Source organism: Esox lucius, chromosome 15, assembly GCF_011004845.1.
Source record: "Esox lucius isolate fEsoLuc1 chromosome 15, fEsoLuc1.pri, whole genome shotgun sequence".
In the NCBI taxonomy this organism is placed as follows: domain Eukaryota; kingdom Metazoa; phylum Chordata; class Actinopteri; order Esociformes; family Esocidae; genus Esox; species Esox lucius.
The window spans coordinates 2,219,676-2,242,041 of NC_047583.1; the positions used below are offsets into that span (position 1 = coordinate 2,219,676).

General features: G+C 43.4%; 2 protein-coding genes across 4 annotated transcripts; one reads left to right on the top strand and one right to left on the bottom strand.

The window, feature by feature from the left end:
- The first annotated feature begins 112 nt into the window (after positions 1–112).
- Positions 113–15,038, top strand: si:ch211-15d5.11 (nuclear receptor coactivator 7). Of its 3 annotated transcripts, XM_010879615.5 has the most exons (16): positions 115–638; positions 1,290–1,499; positions 2,198–2,382; positions 3,812–3,891; positions 5,388–5,495; positions 6,550–6,729; positions 7,795–7,926; positions 8,266–8,450; positions 8,737–9,131; positions 9,449–9,611; positions 10,264–10,444; positions 11,364–11,480; positions 11,902–12,054; positions 12,391–12,486; positions 12,833–12,906; positions 13,269–15,038. In XM_010879615.5, the coding sequence occupies exons 2-16, from the start codon at positions 1,435–1,437 to the stop codon at positions 13,402–13,404; spliced, it is 2,250 nt and encodes a 749-aa protein (XP_010877917.2). In that variant the 5' UTR covers positions 115–638; positions 1,290–1,434; the 3' UTR covers positions 13,405–15,038. The 3 variants fall into 3 exon arrangements, 2 of the variants coding, with proteins under 2 accessions (XP_010877917.2, XP_019909770.2); XR_002197919.3 differs by lacking the exons at positions 12,833–12,906; positions 13,269–15,038 and having other exon boundaries at positions 113–638; positions 11,902–12,310; positions 12,391–12,480; XM_020054211.3 differs by lacking the exons at positions 115–638; positions 1,290–1,499; positions 2,198–2,382; positions 3,812–3,891 and adding an exon at positions 3,950–4,421.
- selenon (selenoprotein N) lies at positions 14,165–21,243 on the bottom strand. The gene is made up of 12 exons (XM_010879616.5): positions 20,812–21,243; positions 20,014–20,131; positions 19,767–19,897; positions 19,322–19,534; positions 19,034–19,158; positions 18,437–18,574; positions 18,237–18,318; positions 17,918–18,106; positions 17,634–17,739; positions 17,301–17,413; positions 15,819–15,920; positions 14,165–15,601 (listed from the first exon to the last, which is right to left on the bottom strand). Exons 1-12 carry the CDS (start codon positions 21,031–21,033, stop codon positions 15,434–15,436), a joined length of 1,707 nt encoding a protein of 568 aa, XP_010877918.3. The 5' UTR covers positions 21,034–21,243; the 3' UTR covers positions 14,165–15,433.
- Positions 21,244–22,366: the final 1,123 nt, after the last annotated feature.

The window sequence follows — 22,366 nt, forward strand, 5'->3', positions numbered from 1 at the left end:
TACACATGCCTTTTCTCCAGCCAATACAATTTGAGCGTCAGCACGCAAAGCTCGTATGTGTGGCTGTTTTAAGATAGCGCCTCGACTGGCAAAGCTATGCGAAGCCTTGGACGATTGTGAATGAGCCTAGCTACATACTACCACAAATGATCATGTGTAGTATTTATTTATTTGTAGAAATCTAAGTAGATGAAAGCTATGTTTTGCTACGAACTTCGTTATATAGACTAAGGTATGTGGAAATGTTGCAAACGCTGTGCAAAAAACATTAGGGTGCATTAAAACATTGCTACGGTTAGATTGATTATAGCCATGTCTGGGGGATTCTGCATTTAGGATTTAAAATAACAATCTATTGATTGGCTGAGTATAGTTAACTCGTGGGCGTTCATGTATGCAGAATTAAGCTCCTGCAAGCTGTTTTTATGAAACACTAAGGACTTCGAAATATCAGCTCTTTAACCACTGGCCCTTTAAAAATAACTGAGATGGGTAAAATGGGCGGAGCGTATGTGTTAAACTTGTTTCTGTTATATGCGGCGATATCACAAAACGTTACACCGCAATATGAAGTCTGCGGAAACCTATGGCAGAAAACAGACGATTTCAATCCACATTCTGGGCAATCTTCATGACAGGTCAGTTCCAGTGTTTTTAATGTTTCTGATTCCAGAGTGCCTGCCCATCGCTATGTTTAAATGCCGCATCCATCAGAATTTCGTTATGATAGTGGGAACGGGCATCTGTCAGATGATATTGCGACCTTCTCTATGACAGAATGGTTTCTCGGTATACTTCCTTATACTGTGTTGCGCTTCCAACCGATTTTCATATTGAACTTAAGCTTCGTGAAAAAACGGTTCCATCTACTGAAGGTGATTGAAAGAAATTAGAACATAGATTTATCAGAGTTCTATTCATTGCGTCATAAGTCGGGCCCAGAGGAATTTGAGCAGACATACATCTTGCAAATTCCATGATGTATGTCTACTTGTCAAGAAATACTGAATGTGCTATACATAATGTACGACACCAGAAATGTTTAAAAATATACAACAAACATTCAATATACATGCATCCATCGCTATTTGTTTGTTATTGTCCTAAAGGTATTGTGTCAATACAACATGATCATGATTTTTACAGGACCTGCCCATTTTTCTAGCACAAGATTGTACCCTTGTAAAAATGGTGTGAGTGCATCATTGATTTTGTAATTGAATTGTACTTGGAATATTCACTTAGTCTCACTCATTATTCTAGGCGTGCTAACTTACACTCTTCTGCAGGTACGATTACTAGAGAATAAGTGTATGGGGACCGAAGGGATGTGGAGGGGTGCTATCCGAGCCCCTCATCCTACAGAAACGTTATCAGCATCACAGTACTTCCAGATAGGTGCTTGAGAAGGCCGCCTGTTAAAACCCCAGAGCCATGGAACCCAAACCACAACAGAGGAAGAAAAACAGGCCCAGCTACTTTGGGAATGTCAAGACCAGGTCTGCCTGAGATTAAATTGATTATTGCCCTCCCCCCACACCACCCCTCCCAGAAAAGCATAGCTTTGTCTCTGTTCAGTTATTCCTGGAATCCCAGGATGTCTCAGTTGGTGCCGTGTCTCCCTTCCGCGTCTGTGTCAGGAACTCTCCGAAACGTGTTGAGGGGGAAGGGAGCACATCTGCACAAAGTGATGGCTGTTCTTGTTCAAGCACTCATCACCTTTTTAATGTCATCACTCGTGTGAATATATTTCTCAGTCGAGCAAAGGAGCACAGTCAAGGGTGTTATGTGGGCGAGGGGAGTGCAGATGCTCGCCAGAGACCGCAGCAGCTTGTATCCCGAACTCCCCTGCATGAAACGCCAATGCGACCCCCCCAATATAAGCACTGATTCATTTAAATACAAAGAGTCATGGCTGATTGCCTTAAAGGGGTATTTGACTCAGGTGAGAGTCATATGCTGCCCTTGCTTATATAAGGCAAAGGCACATTTATTTGCATAGCACATTTCATATACAGTGATTACACAAGGTTCTTTACATATTGAAAATAAAAAGAACCAAGAAACAGCATAATAAGAGAACATTTATAAATATATAATGTAGATAGGAGTCCGAAATCTTTCCTAATGAGATTAAATGGTAAACATGCCAGTAGCCTTCCCTTCCACAACCTCATGTGTTCTGTCTCTCCCTCAGACTGGGGTCTAAGCTCCCAGCTGGGGTTACTCAGTCCCACGGCTCAGTCGCCGGTCCCGCAGGGACAGGGCCTCAGCCGGGCCCAAATCACAGGGACGGCAGTCAGACCAACCGTGCCATCGGACGTCCCCTTGACCACGTCCCCCACATCCGGAATCCCCGTCTGCGCCAGTACTACCTCCAAGGTGAGGCATCGCTCAAGGTTGAGTCGATATTTAGTGCGGTGCTAAGTAGAGACTTGGAGCCTGCAGTAGTTCAACGTCTAATTATTATTATTATTATTAGTAGTAGTAGTAGTAGTAGTAGTGTGTTTATATGCAGTATATCTTATTATTATTATTATTATTATTATTATTATTGTGTTTATATGCAGTATATCTTATTATTATTATTATTATTATTATTATTATTGTGTTTATATGCAGTATATCTTCTTTAGCAGACGACAATGGAGAATGACAAAAAAAACATGCAGGCAAAGACTGTGGGAAATCTGTATTGTTGATGGAGCATTTACAAAAGTTATTAGGAATTGCAAGCACTGAAGCTAGAAAAGTCAAAGGAGTTCAATCAGGATGACAAGGCAGAAAGTACCTGAGGACTCAGACACTCAGAAACATTCACTCACAGGCACATGATCCTGTTTTCATTTCCTCTTGCTCTTTATAGCTGAGGGCTGGTTGGCCTTCCCAACACCCACAGTAGGACAATGGTGATTTTTGAATGTACGTGCCTGTGGGGAAATGGGTTTTTGTTTTTATATCCCATTTTACAGATCCCAGGGGTTTACTGAATATGAAATTGTTATTCAAATGATATGTGTAAAATACTTTCACCGGTCATAATCGTTGCATTAAGGGACAATCATTTCCACCAGATGTGACTGTGTTGTAAGGCTCAACTATGTCTCAACTATGTCTCAACTATGTCTCAACTATGTCTCAACTATATCTCAACTATGTCTCAACTATGTCTCAACTATGTGACGGAAACAGTGGTCTAATCACTATAGTGCCTCCATTTGCAATTTGCCTAATGCCCTGACTACGTTTCAGCTGAATAACTTATTTTTATACTAATATTCGGTAAGGAATTCCTTACAGTTTTGGTAGTACCACTGGTTCAGTGAAGTATTTGTCACACACATTCACCTAGAACTTGATTGGGGCAATGTAAGAGGACTAGTTTGCTGACACATTAAAACTGTCTACGTTACTGTGCCTTATTACAGGACACTTATGTCCATAAATGTATGTATGTATGCAAGGATGGCTCTCTGTCAGTCCCTGGATACAGGTCTGCTAAATAAGGCATGTTAAAGAAGGAACCTCAGTACTGTAATAAACCCCCGAAACATCTGTGTTTCTCGTGTGTCTCATGAGAGCAGTGCCACATTTGAAAAGGAGACTTTTTTATTTTATTATTTTTATTCAAATTCTCACCACCTGAGGCAGAGATAAGAATAGGAGGACGTAGTTTTGCATGAACACAGTGATGTATGATACGACAAAACGAGTGGATTAGAAGCAGCACCAGTTGTGTTTCAGGAGCAGGTAGAGTTGGACGAGTAATCTTTGCTCACCAACACAATGTTATTACATCTCGCCCATGCAGAGGCTGGACTGGAACCAGAACACGCCACAGCTAAGTCCCAGGAGGAGGCTGAATTACTTGACAACAAAGCTGACAGCACGGTGAGTCACAGTCTTTTGGACCACCTCATGCATCAATGCTAATAACATGTTTAAAGTGATAGCTCTGGATTTGGGCAGTGAGGCCCTTTATCTGCTTCTCCAGAGCTTGAGGAACCTTTATGTTTGTGCATCCAATATGGACAATTTGAGGTAGTCTTCAGAGATAATGTCAGTTGGATTTAAACAATTAAACAAGTGTATAGGAACAGCTGCATCGTAGCTGTTTGATGCCAACAGCTGGCTTCTTCGCTGTTTGATAGGATAGGCTTCAGACTACAATTAAATTTCACTTTTTACAAAACCTTGATATCTCCCTTTAAGACCTGGTACCCACAAAGTTTTTTCATAGCCAGTAAATTGCACAATGTAGCTGTGTAAATTGGATAGAGGTTGATACTGAACGTCCAAAGGTCAGAACAGAGTAGTTTAGTTTGTCCACAGTTCAGACACAGTGTTTCCTTATTCTAATGGGTATCCAGGGGTACATTAAAAATCTCTACAACAGTTATAAAGGGAGGAATGTGTTTAAGGTATGTGTTTTGAATGCATTTCATTTGTTTTATTACTCAGATTTGGGAAGCTTTTTGTTAACATAGCCTTTAATGTTCCTGTTTCTCTTAGAGCATGTCTTTTATGAAGGGGATTAATGGGTATGTGAAACCACCGTTTTCAAAACTAAATGTGGTCTAAACCTACATAATAATATCATGGCACTAACACATATTCAATATTTGTGTATTGTTTAGTTTGGAAGGTTTTGTAATGCATTGATTACATGGAACGTACGGCATAGCACCATATCAGTGTTGCTCTGAATCTGGCTTCGAGTGGCGGAGGGTTAGAGGGTGTATTGGACTGTGTGGATTATCGAACTGGGATGGAACATTCAGAACATTCGTTCTCTGCAGTTCATTACTCAGACCGTTAGACTTTCGTGTGACAGATATTGAAATACTTTACCAATGAATTCAGTCACTGAGGAATTCAGTGAACCAGTATTGAAATATTGCCAAACTGGTATGACTACGGCTCGTTCATGTGTTATGATGTTTTAAAACTCAATACGCAAGCTTTAAAGCAATTAGACTACAGTTCACTCGCGTGCGCACACACACACACAATGTGAATTTTGCCTGTAAATGTGGAGTCCATCAAGCGTCAGGGTATAAATTAGGTCACCTGTCAATAGCTGAGTGTTGCTTCTGTTTTTCTGTGTGGGAGGCAGCCACACAGCGGGTTCACATGGCATCGTTTGGCTTGTCACAGGACTGCGGTGCTTCTGTAGGACAACACCTACTCACCAAGGCTTGTTCAGACATCTACAGCGGTATGACGATAGCTGCTGGTCCTTGAATATCCTTCAGAGACGTTCTGTGTCTCAGTTCCAAATGAATAAAACACACTGACACTCGGTCTGATTGAACTTTGGCTGTAATATACAGTCATAACCTGATGTGGCGTCGTGTGTGTTGTTGGCGTCGTGTGTGTTCTGGCAGGGCCAACATGAAGACACCGTGTTCACTGTCTCCTCCCAGTGCAATAACCTTGCAGATCATCCTCCTATCGCCACCTCCTCCTCCACCTCCTCCCTCATCTCCCGACAGGTAAAAAGGAGACACTGTGGTTCCCACCCTGATCGGGGCTGTGTACCGTACACGGACCACAGGGTGAAAACATTTTCACATTGTCAATACTGACAAACAAAAACGACCGTATTATATCAATATTTCAAATTCAACTGTCTAAAAAATCTTACATTATTTTCTTTCAGTAACACAGTTTTATTATTCATAAACACAATTTGTATGGGACAGAGATTGAATAATCAAGAGCTTTTTCTCAAAGTAAAGGTCAAAGTTATGTTAGCCTTGTGGCATCAGACCTAGCGTTCAGCTGCTGCCTCTGAAAACGCATTCAGCTCCAGCATAGGATCGAATCCCACTATTTCAGCATGTGATTTCTTTTTTCTTTTGCAGTGTCTCTACTTTATCCAGTAAACCATAAAAAAAATTCTGAAAAAAACAAAACATATATACCTTAACATTTCATTAATCACTATAAATAACAGCTTTGTGGTTTTAAAAAAAAGTTTTGAGTTAGTAAACACATTGGGGGTGATCTTTATTCTTTATAACCTCCATATAGTATACCAAATCATTGAATATCCTTTGCCTGTGCTTATGGGACTCCCCTGTTCAAACAGTTTCATGTCTGGACATTGAGACTGCTTTTGCATAATTGTTGATTTAGTGGCCAATTAACTATTTTGTTGTGTACACCTGTGAACATTGCGTGAACAGGGTTTGAATCCTGCTAGACCTAATGTATATCATCATAAATTGTTACATGAACTGTTTCCATCATAGTAATCCCATGTGTTCTTGTTTTCCTTTAACTTTGCGATATGAAATTGACATGCCAAGTGACTGACAGACAAGCCTTTCCCCCATGGCCTTCTGGGAACTGATTTGCATCGTTATCAAATCAAGCGTCCACTCATGAATGCTAGTAGCTTACTGATTCGATCACTGTGAGGCGGTTGTATAATTCACTGTGTTTTAAAAAAAGGGGAAGTGGGAGGTGTTTGTCTAGGCAAAGTTATCAACAGCAGGGTAAGAAGTGTTTCTCTGTTCTGTGAAAATATTTCTCATTTTGAAGCAACTCTGCGTACCGAAGATTAAAGGCCAAGGATCATCTCCCGTGGCGATGCAAGCTGACCCCAACCTCAGGCTGGAACCAGAACTGGATACAGACCCAGACCCAGACCCAGGGCTCTCTGCAGCCCCAACAGCCAGCCCGAGCTCCCTTTCACCAGACGCGGAGTACGACAAACTGCTGGTAAGGAGAATAATAATGGTGGTAATTCATTGGATTTGGTGCTGTGTGTAGTGGCTTTCCACCGACTGATTTTCCCAAGCCCTTAACATTAAAGAGGAAACCATGTGTATTCTGCAAACCACGCAGAGGAAATACATTTTGATAGTATTTTTAAAAGATTGAATGATGCTTTTCTGGCCCCCTGCCAGGTCTTTAATCATGATTGGGGAAAATCTAAACACTTGCCTCACTATTTTTGACAACCTCACAAAATTCCTGCAATCACACTGTCCTTGTTAGGAGAGGACAAAAACGATTAGCAGAGCTGAAATTAAATGGTTCAATCATCAATGCAGGACTGAAAAACTCTTAGCTAATGGCAATGATTGATTGTTTCTTTAAATGCCTTTCTTCCATCTAATTGCTTAGTCAGCTCTGTATTTAAGCACTCTTTAACGTGAGGTTGAGCCTGCTGTAGACTGTGTGAGGTTGCTGTAGACTGTGTGAGGTTGCTGTAGACTGTGTGAGGTTGCTGTAGACTGTGTGAGGTTGCTGTAGACTGTGTGAGGTGCGTGAGGCTGCTGTAGAGTGTGTGAGGCTGCTGTGTGAGGTGTGTGAGTTTGCTGTAGAGTGTGTGAGGTATGTGAGGTTGCTGTAGAGTGTGTGAGGTGTGCGAGGCTGCTGTAGAGTGTGTGAGGTGTGTGAGGTTGCTGTAGAGTGTGTGAGGTGTGAGGTTGCTGTAGAGTGTGTGAGGTGCGAGGCTGCTGTAGAGTGTGCGAGGCTGCTGTAGAGTGTGCGAGGCTGCTGTAGAGTGTGCGAGGCTGCTGTAGAGTGTGCGAGGCTGCTGTAGAGTGTGCGAGGCTGCTGTAGAGTGTGCGAGGCTGCTGTAGAGTGTGCGAGGCTGCTGTAGAGTGTGCGAGGCTGCTGTAGAGTGTGCGAGGCTACTGTAGAGTGTGCGAGGCTGCTGTAGAGTGTGCGAGGTGTGCGAGGCTGCTGTAGACTCAAATCAGGGGGATATAAAGCACATTTTCTCATATTATGCAAATGTGGTCTTTCCGGCTGTTCTGTGTTTTTTTATTCTCTCAGGATGTTGAGGCGGTTCCAATGCCTGACGGACAGCTGTGCCTGTTGACTCTGCCCCCCAAGTGTTCCCAAGGGGAGGGACCAGCAGCCATGCCGTACCTCAAGCTTTTCTGCCGCTACATCACCGACCGCAAGGTGGGAGTACACAATACATTCTCACCCCTCTCTCACCTGTCAGTTATCACTTCTCACCTGTCAGTTATCACTTCTCACCTGTCAGTTATCACTGGTCAGTTATCACCTCTTACCTGTCAGTTATCACCTCTCACCTGTCAGTTATCACCTTTCACCTGTCAGTTATCACCTTTCACCTGTCAGTTATCACCTCTCTTACCTGTCAGTTATCACCTGTCTGTTATCACCTCTCTCACCTATCAGTTATCATCTGTCAATTATCACCTCTCTCACCTGTCAATTATCACCTGTCAGTTATCACCTGTCAATTATCACCTTTTTAATCTTGTTAATCTTTAGGGTGTGGTTTCTGGTATATTGGTGGTGACGTCCAATAAGATCTTCTTCGACCCGTGTAAGACTCACCCATTGGTGATGGAGCATGGCTGTGAAGAGTACCTGGTGTCCTGCTCAGTGGACTGCCTGACCTCCGTCTCCTTCTACTCGGACATTTCTCATGTGCACTTCAACTCCTCCATGCACAGGTCAGCGTTCCGTGACCGTGTGGACACATGATCACTCTGCGGTCCCCTGTGTGTTCTGTCTGCATCTGTTGCATATTCAACGTTAAGCAGCCTGAAACTGGCCTTGCTGAACATCCTTCCTGTGGCATAAGCTTAAACATTCGGCAAGATTGTGTGTAGGGTTTTCTTTTCCTTTGCCCGTTCATCATACCCAATTAAATTGGTTCACAAAACATTCTGTATGTAAAGAAAACAAAGCCACCCCAAAATAAGTAGAAAAAACATGTTATTTATTTCAACTCTCCAGCTGGAAAGGATCTAAGAAGACACAGAAAACGTTCTTCAAAACTGGCAAGACACTCCGGCAGAACGCGAGGCAAAGCAGCAGTAGCCCTCCAAACCACAAGGGGGAGACGGTCCCAGCACTGGTGTCTGCCGCGACGTCAGATCTAAGGTCTACCCTGGGTCTGAGCCTGGACCAGGGGGTCTCTGAGGAGAAGAGCTGCGACATGGCTGAGGCAGAGAGGCAGCTAGAGGGGAAGGATGTGAAGTCACCTGGGGCTCTGGGAGTGGCTGTGCTGAGCAGTGCTGCCACCTTCTGTTGTGGAGGACAAGAGGCACCCTGGACAGAGAACAGAATGAAGGAGCATATGGACGGTGTGCAAACAGAGAAGGAGCAATCTGTGAGGAATCAGACACCAGGTAAAAAAAAAGGAAGTTGATAGGTTTATGTTGTTGTTGTTTTATCCCTGGCAGTGCAGTTTAGGCCATCTTTATATGTTTGTTGAAAGATGGATGCTATAATATGCTTGGTGCTCCAACTTTCATTTTTTGTCTTTCACCCTTTGGGAGAATCTCCATAACCTACCACTCTAACCTCCTCCAGTGGGTTTTGACAAGGAGACAAAGGAGAGAAAGAAAGGGGAAATGCAATTACAATTATTTACATTTCTCTATTCCAATCTAGAGTTCTTTTTTATCTCTATTTCTTCCTGTTTCTTCCCCCACCTCCTCTCCAGGCCCCTCTAGACCTCCTCCTGGGAATTCTGGAGGTCTGATGTTTGTCAGGCTGCGTCTCCGGCAGTCCACTGGGAGGAAGAAGGGGTTGGCTGCAGGCCTACAACTTGGGACATCCAAATCATTCCCCTATAGGGACAGCTGGTTCACCTTTTCTCAGGAGAGGTAACAGTCTGTAGTCAGAAACCACAAAAGGAGACTGTTTATTTACATTTCAATTTCAGTCGTTTTGCAGAAGATCTTATCCCGAGGATCTTACTGGTGAATTCATCTTACGATGGCTAGCTTGGAGAACCTCACAACCCAGTAGTAGTAACAGTTTACTGAATGAAGGTCCTATCAGCAAAGTGTTTCTGAAGAAGTTGACTTATTGGAGAAATTTTCCTGTCCCCATTTTGAAAAGTATTTTTCCTTAGGTGTCAGGTTTTGGTTAAAAGTTACAATGTAGGTCAGAATTGGGGTTGGGGTTAGGCATTATGGGTAAGCCATTAAGGCTAGGTTAAGTTTAGGCATACAGGTACAGTTATTGAGGTTAAGGTTAGAGTTAGGTCAGGGTTAGGTTAAGGTTTGGGGTTAAGATTTGTCAAAGTAAGATTATTTTCTTTTTTAGGGCAATAAACTTTAAGACAGCTAAGAGTCTGTATGAACGTGGGGGTTCTGCGAAGTTGTTTCATTTAAATGTTAACGTTCCACTGACCCGTCTGTGAACATTAACTCCTAACCCTTAACCGGTCCAGTTTGTATGACCTCGCTTTGGGGACGTCAGACAAACGTCTTCACGGTACATCTTTCTGGTTCCCCGTCTTGGTGCCTGTAGTTCAGACGAGCTCTATGCCTACCTGAGCCACTGGAGACCTGACCTCTGCATCCTGGATGGAGGGCTGGAGGAGGGAGAGGGCGACGAAGAGGACTTTGTGCTAGTCGATGACGGAGTGGAAAATCAGGAGGAGGAAGAAGAGGTGTCTAAGCACCGAGGGCGGTCTGGGGAGGACTGGGAGGTGAGTCATCGACGAGCCATAAAGAAGTTCCACGATGAAGACTGTCGTCACTGGATTTGGTGTTTTAATAGTATGGCTGCCTCGCCTCGCCGCTACTCCATATGGTGGCTTGGACACCTCTGAGCTGCTATCGAGGTAGAAGTCTTAAGGATTCCGGTATATTCTTCCCGGTTGAGCGAGCAGCGTGATCAGAACCAGAACAGTACTGGGTATGCTTCGGAGGACAGGTGTCTTAACAAAAAAGATAGTCCCCCTACTTTGGTCTTCATATTTTGAAAGTATGTAGAATAATGCTGATGACAAAGAGTTATCTAACAGTGATGTCATATCTAAAATAATGGGGGAAATTACTCTGGAGAATCTGCATGACCCTATAGATGGAGTTTTGACTTTCAATGTGAAGCAAATTTGCTATTCTTTTGCTGTCAGGTATTTCTGAAAAGAATCCAGGCCACCTTTGGGGGAAGCATCCACCCATTTCCTTCTATTTTCGGGTTAAGCACTCAGTGGCCAGGAGTTGCAGTTCAGGCCTCTATCTGAGTGGAAAGTTAACTTTTCAAAGTTGCCTTTTAGGAGGTCTAAAATATATTCATTTGCAAATGGCAAAGGTTTACAGTGGATGGAATAAGTATTGACCGTTTATTGTTCCACTAACTACGATTGGAGCGTTAGTGGTGAAGACAATCTGTGCAGCTGTGGGCCTGTGGATGTGTAAGCACCTGTTTGTGCGTTCAAGCCGCGTCTGGTCTAGTCTGGTCCAGGTAGGAACCCAGGAAGGTGGGCTGGGTTGGGGGGCGGTTGGTGCTGGAAGGTGGGGTGGGCCGGTGGGCCGGTGGGCGGTTGTCTGAGTGTGACGTGTGATTTTGAGTGAGTGTGATGTTTATGGGTTTGCAGCCAGTTCGTGTGTCCCTTCTTGCAGCTGGTGTCTGTGGAGGATGGAAGTGGCAAACTACCGTTGGTCTTCGACAAGGAGCCAGAAGGACTGTGTGAAATTGTGTCTCAGAGTCACATCTTGGACGAGTCACTTGTCAGAGAGGTGAGTGTGAGCCAAACATTAACGTTGGAACATCAAGTCATTATGCAGAAACGGACCAGAGTGTCGGACGGTCAGTGGGACGTTACAAAACGATCTCGGCACACCCAAATTTACAATGGAAGATCACACACAATATACAGGGCTCATCCAGTCTTGGATCACAAACATGGATCATTAATTAAAATAACTTCCTACTGCTTCCAGATTCATTCTATTCAATTAATTATAGGTAACGTTAAAGTGCCTCTGTTAAACCAAGAAACTTGAATACATTAGCTGCCTGTCAGCTGTGCATTTATCCCTCTTTTCTGTCTTTTTTAACAATATTCTCTATTCAGCACATCCTGATCTTGGCGTGTCTTCTGTGTGCACATATTTTCCTACTGTCTCAATCTTCCGCTTCCCTTGCGTTGGTTTTCAGGTCTCGGCAGCTCTACCGGCCAGGACTGTTGGCCACGCGTGGCGGCTCTCCTACAGCACGTCTCGCCACGGCTTCAGTCTCAAGTCTCTCTATCGGAAGCTGAGTGGCAGCGACTCCCCCGTCCTCATGGTCATCAAGGACTCGCTCAACCAAGTGAATGCTTACAGTTCTAATACTACAGTTTTTTTAATTTATTTTTTATTATGTTCAGGTCAGCAACGACGCAAGTGTTCCAAACCCACCCTGAGCATTGTGAACCTCTGGTTCAGAAGTTAGAGGTTGAACGCCAGAAGCATGTAGCGCAGAACCGGTGCTTTTTTTCATTTAATCTGCGCCATTGACGCTCACTGGTCCAGACAGTGGTGGAGTCCGTTTGAACAGCATACTGATTTGCCTGGACCCCCACTGTGTAAGGCTGGTCTCGTTTGGTTGTCCCGGTGTGTTTGGTTGTGTTTTGTCTAGAAGTACGTTTGTTCCTCTGGGCCCTAGGTATTTGGGAGCTTCCTCTCTCACCCACTGAGGCCGAGCGAGACTTTCTACGGAACCGGAGAGACGTTCCTGTTCATGCTGCATCCTCGCTTCAAGGTCAGACACACACACACACACACACACACACACACACAGGATTGTTGTGTTGCTAGTGAAATTGAAAAGTGGATCATCTTTAAGGGCTCGATTTTCGGACTTAATACCGCATGAGTTTGCTATTCATATCCAGGTCTGTACCAACCAAACGCTGATGAATGCTCTGGGTTATGGAAGGTCACTTTCCACTTTTAAGCACTGACAATGTGTAAGAACTCATTGCTCTCAATAGTAAGCACTTCTGATGGTCCAACTGGTCCGCACCGCAGAACGATCTGTCCTATAACTAATGTATCATTTAGGTTTAGACCTGGAGTTAATCCTCGGTCCTTGTTAACACCCACAGTGCTTCAGGTGGACCGGAGAAAACTCATTTTTCATAAAGGGAGACCTCGACTCTTTTGCTATTGGAGGAGGAAGGTAGGGCCACTCCGGTCAAACCTGTATGTGTGTGTGTGTGTATATATATATATATATATATATATAACGTTAATTGTTCCTTGATGCTTGAAATGTTTGTCTCTTGGTGGCACAGGTATGTGTCGATATGTTTAGGAGGATACTTAGTTTTAAAACCCTTTTCTTGACACATTTCCTGACAGGCCACTTTGGTCAATAAGACCCCACAACAAAACAATGCAGGTCTTATTCTAATGGGGGGTGGGGGGACATTTAATCAATTAAGTCCGCCAGCCGCCCGCGGGCCTGACAATGAAGAGCACTGCTAAAACATTGACCAAGGAACTGAGTCTCTCTCCCATCTCTCTCTTTCTCTGCTGCAGTGGTCACTTTGGGCTGTGGCTGGATGAGACGCTGTACCAGGGCAGGAGTAGTCCCTGTTACACCTTCAACAACTGTTGCCTGTCGGAAAGGGATGACTTCCACGTTATAGAGCTGGAGGTGTGGACGTTCTGGTGAAGACCCGCCCTCTTCAACCCACCTTGCCTAGCAACACCCACTCTGACTGTGCAGTGACGGCATTGAAAAGGATTCTAGAATACCGTTGCGTAAATCTAGAACCGGTCTTCTCTGAAACAACGACTTAACATTCTGTACCTGATGGTTTCAACTTGATCCTGTGATTTTGGGCTGCAACCTTGAACTGTTAATATTATGAACCTCACCTCTGAAGGTGGACCAAACAATTACATGGGCTGAGTTTGGGACTGAGGTCAACATTTTCGACGGATGCGGTCCGCTTTACTGCCCCACATAGTATTGGCCGCGTTGCAGCTCCAATCATCCTGCAGGTTGGAATAGACCTCCCTTTCAGAAGACACTGCGTTGTGGGTACTGTAGTTCTGTGGAAACTGTAGTTCACATCTCCTACTAGTGGATCGCCATCTGAAGGCCTGCTAGCATGTGCAAGCCTGCATTTCCACACAGCACAGCTTTGCAGTGTTGTTCTTCACCATCTTGTTTTTGCCTCCTATGAAATGTAGATGTTAAAGTAGCATCCACCATCTTGTAAAATGGAGGAGTGGAATTAGATATGGGCTCATTTTGCCCCTCATTAGCTATGGACCAAATACTATGACTTGGTGTAAATTGAGTGAATGTGAAGAGGTCCTGTGGAAGCAATCTATACCGCATCAAGTTATCACGAACACCTGAACGTAGCTTCACTAACCAGAAATAGACCTGTTCTTGAATAGACAAAATCCACACAATGTGAAAATAAGGTTACATTGTGTTTGTATAAGATTTATTTCTGATACTTCAGGACACCAAAGGACAATCAAGACTTTGCAGTGGTTCGTTTTTTATTTGGCATCTTCAGTTCGGTCTACATCAGAGCTTAACTAGACACTGGTTATGAGACAAACTTTTAAAAATCAACCATCCACACATGATAGAAGCAAAAAGGCACGAGTGGGTGTGGTATATGACCAATATACCACAACTAAGAGTTGTTCTTAGTCCAGACGAATTACAGAGTGCCTGGACACCGTGCTCAGCCATGGTATATTGGCAATATACCATAAGCACCTAAAACGCCTTATTACCCCTAGAAAACCTCTTACCAACACAATTAGAGCAGTAGAAAGTGATGTCATACGCATGGTCACTCATACCACAGCTATAAGCCAATCAACATTGTCTTCAAACCACCTTGTTTATATATCCAATGGGCTGAGTTAAGATTGCATCGACGAGATATACATGTAAAATATTTGGTCTTGGTAGAAAACATTTCACACTGTCACCATACAGCTTTGTTTTGGTTTCCATGACCACTGTTGGAAACAGAAACGGGTGAGGTGTTGTTGGCAGAAGCTTTAGCAATGACATCAGGTCTCGCCCAGGCAAATTCAGACTTTCAGGCAAGGCCATCACAAACTGCTGAAACTTTACGGAGAACACCTACAACCGTTCTGTCCAACTTCTCCAACAGTAGATGACTGAACAAAATGTGGTTCTTGACATATTGCAAAATACAGCAATATTAAAACAAAAAACTAGAATGCAATATGCTGCCGTACACTTGTTTTGCTATGAAAATGTATTTACAGTATAACTGAGTAAAATAAATCTAATTCTCATGTAATGACTTCAAAGTAAATTAACTGGACAAGCTGCAGAGATCCAAGCATTGCTGGGCACTGTTCTAACCCTGAACACTGTTGGTTGTTTAGAATAATTGGTAAAAGCTAATTATCATATGGAACGAGATGAAAGTACTCTGTCACTTAAGAACATCTACCAACTGAGTATTGAGTTAAATTACTCAACAACAAAAAAACATTGTAAAGGCATCGATATGTCTTCACAACGCATTTTTCTGGAGGATGTTTTAATACTGATAATGTTGGATGTTAATTAAACAACATCAGCTGCCAGTACTGTAGAAATAAGATCCCTAAATTAAAGTTAGAAGTTTCTCTGACCACTATCCTTCAAAAGAAGTACCCTATATTCAGACACACACTCACAGACACACACGTCTTTACTGTCCCACGTAGTCCTTGGCTTTCTCTAACCCCTCTTTGAGGAAGCTGATATACGTAGCAGTGGATGGGTCCTCAAATCCCCCGGAGAAGCTAAATGTAGTGGGTTCCTCATCAGGCTTCATGGATGTTTCATCCAGGAAGTAGTTGGCATTTATGTGATGGACCTACAATGATTAGAGAAGAATTAACATGACTCAAGAGATTAAATGTATTCATAAAATCTTATGAGATTTGTTTCTTTCAGGCATCCTTGAGTCTGGCGAAGTAAACAATGACATAATGTAACTGAGTTAAATAATTTAAGTGCTACCCTAACTTTCACCCCTGGCCAGAAACAACAAAGACAAGTATCAACTTAAAGATGGAACTGTAAGAACTTACAATAGTGCCGTTTGGCAGTGCCACCATCATCTCCACAGGAAAGCTGTACTTCTCCAGGTGTAAACGGGCCCTCTGACTCTCAACCGGATCCTGTTCATTAGCCTGAAAGGAGACGACGTTGAATCGATAATTAACACAATGTAACTCATAAAAGGCAAAAAAAACACTTTGCAAACGGTGCCCTCAAACTCTCAAAACTAAAGGAGGAAACACTTGTAGTGAAGCAACTCGAACACAGACATGCAAATTTATTATAAGTTTTCAATTCAATAAATGAGTTTAAATTCACGTCACGTTAACAATGTATCCAAAGTATTATCTTAGTTATATCCTTATCCTGAAACACATGGTAAGGCTACCGTCCTCACCGTTCAGTCTTATCTGTCACCAACATATAACTTAAGTGTTTTAAATAAATAATTCCGGACTAATGGTCTGTCACCATGTCAGTCAGTTTAAACTACTGTTGCACTCTGAGTAGATCGTGTTTAGCCTCTGCTGTTTTCTTAAGTATGTGGGATTTATATATTATTTTTTTTACAGTGTTATCGAATTGGGTATCAAGAATCGTGGAATTTTTCTGGTATTGGTATCGAATACATTTCTGATATCGTGACATCTCTAGTTGACTTAATTCTTAATAGATTTCTTTAACAGATTTGCTTTTGATGAAACAAACTTATAAATACAGAAAGGTGAAAATACACTGCCTAAAAAAATTAAGGGAACACAAATCACACATTGGGTCTCGATAAACGAAATATCTTAATGATATAAAATATTTACTGTACATGGTGTAATTCGCTGAGAACAAAATGATGGAACAACGGTCAATGGAAACCAAAATCATCAACCAATTGAGTGCTGGATTCAAACTCACAGCGAAAATCTAATTAAACAATTTAAATCACAGGCTGTTCCAACTTGGGTGAATGTCATCACAGCAATTCATAATGTGACTCAGTCAGGAGAAAAATCGGTAAGGAAGGATAAAGAGAGAGCAATGGTCTGTGGCCACCACCTGCAAATCCATTCCCTTTTAGGGGGTTGTCTTGCTGTTGCCTCTCCACTGTACCTGTTCTCACTTTCATTTGCACTAAAAAAAGGTGACATTTATTCACAATCACTCATGTTTGTTAACTGGACAGACTGATATCCCTGAAGTTTAATTTACTTGGTGTTATACTGTGATGATTACATTTTCCCTACATTTTTTTAGCAGTGTATTTAATGTATCTAAAATGTGCAGTACATTAATGAATGGTTTACATTGTATTACTCCATTCAAATAGATCACAGCGTTCAGCCAATCAGCACTCAGAAGCTAAGTTGAAATATGATTGAGTTAGTCATGCACATTAAATAAAACACACGGTTTCCAATGTGTTTGACACCTTTCCATCTGTTTCAGTACAATGAGCCTGTTTTCTGATGTGCCTGGACCAGCAGTCTCTGCTGGTCTGAAACATAGAGGCAACTCACCTGCATGTCCTCCAGTTCTTTGACCAGGGACCAGCTGCTGATGAAACTCTGGTTGAGCAGGGCCAGGACGGGCGAACTTTCCAGGACTGTTTCCCGGAGAGTCCGCCCCGAACCTGTGACGATTTGGAAGTGGACAAAAAGAAAGATTAGATACACATCTAAATTTTAGAACTTGCTGCTTTCACGGGTTGTCTTTTTGAGTCCCCCACAAGATGGCACTCCTTGATTTTAGGGCCAGGATTTACTTTAAATGCAGTATATTTCCCAGGTTCCCCTTAAGTTAATCACCCATTCCCTAGGTGACCCCAACAAGTATCCCAAAGGAGCAGCCACCTCAGCAGGACTGGTCGTCCAGTGCTCCCCAAAGTAGGATGGAGTGCACCAGCTTGTTCTCCGCCTGCGCTCGCTCAAACGCCTCAGAGAAGGGCAGGTATGGCACCTGTGGACAATGGAAGAAGACATGGTGCCGTGACGATTGCTGATTTACACCTATTACCAAGGCCAAGAGTTTATCAACTTATCTTTGAGTGAGCCTGGATACCCAGTTCGGATCAAAGTTCAAAGAACTAGAATAAGTCTCAAGACAAATAGGACAAAACTGGCGTATAGATAGGTACCTTCTTAAATGGGTAGAAGGTGACCTCGAGGCGACGAGCAGCATCCTCTCGACTGATCTCAGACGTCCAGTGGATGTCCTCGAAGACAAACTGGACCGGGTCACCGCCTCCCCCTCGACTGTCAAGTATATTCCCCTCCTCGTCCTGGATGAAGGAGGGCGTGGATGGGCCTGTGGCCTGCAGCTCCATCTGGGGATTCACATGTAGCTTACAACCACACACCTCAAGGACACAAATACACCCAATCCAATGTAGCCATGTCATGGCGCCTCACGGCGTGGTATAACTTGGTCTAGCACGTGCCAGGTCAGCAGCCTACCTGTGGCAGGTATCCAATATCCACCTCCATGTTACTGCTCTCGCTGGCTCCGTAGAGCCACTCCATGTCTACGTTCAGGGTCCTGTGAGACCAGGGGCAAGTCATCTGACAGACATCAATAGCACCCTAAAGGTCCACCCCAACTGAATAATCAACATGGCCTGCAGAGCCAAAACCAATCAAAGAGGTTACGCCCTGACCTGTCGTTGGGGACATAGAGGAGGAAATGTCGAATGTGAGAAGAGTCCCGGGACATAATGATGTTGCCAGTGAACTGGCCCGGGGTGAACCAGAAGGGAAAATCTGGGACCTCGTTGAGCTGGAACTCTGCATGAATCCTGTGGAGGTACAGGGGCCCAATTACGTTGTGGAGGTACAGGGGCCCAATTACATTGTGGAGGTACAGGGGCCCAATTACATTGTGGAGGTACAGGGGCCCAATTACATTGTGGAGGTACAGGGGCCCAATTACATTGTGGAGGTACAGGGGCCCAATTACATTGTGGAGGTACAGGGGCCCAATTACATTGTGGAGGTACAGGGGCCCAATTACATTGTGGAGGTACAGGGGCCCAATTACATTGTGGAGGTGCAGGGGCCCAATTACATTGTGGAGGTACAGGGGCCCAATTACATTGTGGAGGTACAGGGGCCCAATTACATTGTGGAGGTACAGGGGCCCAATTACATTGTGGAGGTACAGGGGCCCAATTACGTTGTGGAAGTACAGGGGGCCGATTACATTTGAATGAAGCAGAAACTCTGCATAAACTAGGCTTAATGAAGAGTCCCCTCACCGGAAGACAATGTCCACATAGAAGTCACTGAGGGCCCGGACACAGGCCACGGTTCCCTGAGGGGCGAAGCGAGGCTTGATGAATGGCCGCGGGTGGAACATACTCAGCAGTGAGTCAATGAGAACCTGTCAGGAAACAACAAAAAAAAGGCTCCTGTTGACATTTTGTTTTTTGATTAAACGAACATGCACGCATCAAGGACTGGTTTCACGGCCCCAAGTCTTTGAGTGAAGAACGCGTGTGGTAGACAGTTAAAGAACTTCAAACTGAAAGTGAGCGGGACAGAACCTCTTTGCCTCTCGGGACAGGTGGGTGGTAACGGTTGTTCGGCAGGTACCCGGAGAAGATGTTGAGCTCGCTTGGAATGACCCACCAGGTATCCCCCACCGTCCCTTTGTTTTTGGGGGGCAGGAAGGCCCTGAACTGGCTGGCTGAGAAGGACATGGAGGGTATTGAAGGACTCTTCCAGGCGCGAAGTCCACTTAGAGAACTATGGGTAACCTGGTGTGATGGAGAGGTATTGTGATACAGGAGGCATCCTCTTCTAGGCATTATACTTTCTACTTGAAATTGCAATATCCTTTTCCCATTCCCATATGTCCTCACACTGAAGTTTTTTTTTTTTTTTTAAATCATCAAAAGCAGTAAAGAAGTTACAGGCTAGGGTGTAATCTGTTCCCAGATGGCTCAAAGCACTTGAGTAAATTACAGGTAAGAAAGCAGGTCTTATTACCCCCAGGAAGCCATCCTTGCTCTTTGTCATTGTGTCAAGATTCAAAGGCTTCATCTTGGCCTCCAGGGTTAGGGTCTCTCCATTAGGGTCATGGGTAATTTCCTCCTCAAAATCAGCTGGAGGAGTGATCCCTGCAAGAAGAGGGGTGAAGGGTCACCAATCAGTGACGGTTTGTGACTGGGTGTTTGGTGTGTGGACGAATGTATGGTATAATTGATAAGAGCAAAACAGAATGCTGATGGGGAACCTGTGAGTTTCTCCACGATGGGTTTGAACTCTTCAGGGCTGAGGTACAGGTCATGGTCGGTGTCCAAGGAGGAGAATACAAAGAGGCCCTCAGTTCCAAGTGCTTTTATAGCCACTTCCTGTTGGGGGGACAAAATAAACTTATTCTGTAATTGATTAATTCATATCACACAGAGACAGTGACAATGTATCCATTATTATCCAAATGTATCAATAATGTCCTCGACAAAAAGGTATCCTCTGACAGCAAGCACGGAAGGGAAGTCGGGGGCTGCTTATATGAATACTTTTAGGCCATTAACTAGCTCCGTTGTGTAAAAAAAAAAAAAAAAAAGACAGACTGCGTGCACTCTGATGTTAGCTCAATGGAGGGAGGGAGGGAGAGACGAACGTGAACAACTTGTGAGCCTTTAACAAATACCGCTGTAAGTGGGGGTTTTTGTTACCAGCTGTGGCAGACACAGTTACCAGCTGTGGCAACCCCCTAATAAAACGACTTGGGTGGAAAAGTGTTGCAACTGTTTTTTGTTACAATTGATACATTTTTTTAAAACCTTCACAGAAACATGTACATTTCCACTGATTTGAACTGTGAATATTTCAAAGATTAAAAATAATAACAGATTTCCATTATAAGCTCAAGACTTGGTACTGCTAATTATCTCTGCAATAATTGATGGCGTCTATTCTAGTCAAGCACTTAATTTCACTATGGTTAAGATAAAACCGACACATTTACTGATTATGCCTACAACTTTAATGATTTTTAAATTACTAAAATAAAATGTTCATTACTTACATGACGTTTTAGAAGTTTCGAATCCTGATAATATTTATAACTAATGGCAATAAGAGGAACTATAGTTAGCATAAGAAATGTTGACAGAGCTCTAGTTATCCAAGGCCGCTTGGAAGAACCGGACACCAGTCGTTCCCCGCCTGGAGATACGTCCAGACTCCCATCCTCCCCCGGAGAAGGATTATTGTCCACCGGGAATCTTTTATCCACGTCCGCGGCCATCCTTGTTTTTACCCCTTCAGCTAAAAGCGGACTTGGTCTCCATAACGAATTATCTTTATTCTTCTGAAAAACATCCACCAACAACGGTTGAAATGTACTCGACAGTTAGAAGAGACCTCCACGCCTTTCCAGTCGCTTTTGTTACTACAGCTGTAAACGCAGAGCCAATTTCTTTGATTTCCCACATCCAATCCATTCCCAGATAGACAAGCCCAGAGTGAGACAGCCCTTAAAGGGACAGCGTGCGATTTTGTTATTCTTCCATCAGAATCCCGCTAGAACATCGGAACTGGGGGAATATCATACCCATCATTTCTTAGTTTTGACCTAGCATCTGATGTTTTATTCAAATTGAGACTTTACTACAACAACACAGACACTAATACATAAAGCCAACATGAAACATTTTCGAAGATTTTCCTGAGTTGCAGATCGTGTAGGGAAATCATTCAATAAAAGAAACGTATTAGGTCCTAATCAATGGATTTCACTTCAGCGAAATAGGGTTTTCGTGCATATGGAACATTTCTGGGACCTTTGTTTCAGCTCATGACTCGTGGGACACGAGTACCTTTAAACATAATACATCTGCGACGAAAAATTCAAAGCCACATGATACCACCATAGACATAGTGTCTAATTCATAGAAATATGAGACGACAATGGCAGCATAAATGCCAACGCGGTTCTGACTGCATCTGACAGTAAATGGTGGCAGCAGCAACGCGGTGGAAAGTCGCTGCCTGAGTACAGCTGCTGGGTCATTATGGCTAGGTGAGCGAATCCCGGTCGGGGCAAATCGAAATGACAGCCCTTCGTGTACATCAATCAATCAATCAAATGTATTCATAAAGCCCTTTTTACAACAGCAGTTGTCACAAAGTGCTTTACAGAGACACCCGGCCTTAAACCCCAAGGAGCAAACAACAGTAGTGTTGAATTTCAGTGGCTAGGAAAAACTCCCTAAGAAGGTCGAAATACATAGTACCCCATACTTCAGGGCACCAAATTAAGCACTTATATTTCATTGCATATCCTTTTCAGACAATAACTGCCTGATTTCAACCGCTGCAACATACTGACCCCATCTGAAGTTAAGTATCTTTTCTGTTGATGCTGTGGTACAGCATGTACAGCAGCTGTCTCCAAGTGGCAGTTATTTTTGCCTTAAACATTTTAGCAAATGGCATAACAAAAAGCCATATTGAACTGGATTTAAATCAGATTTACTTGACCAGTCAAAACCATTCCACATTTGATTCAGAAAAAACTCCCTAGTTGCTATAGCAGTACACCTGGAGTCACGTTTCTGTACATTTCATTATTAATTCTG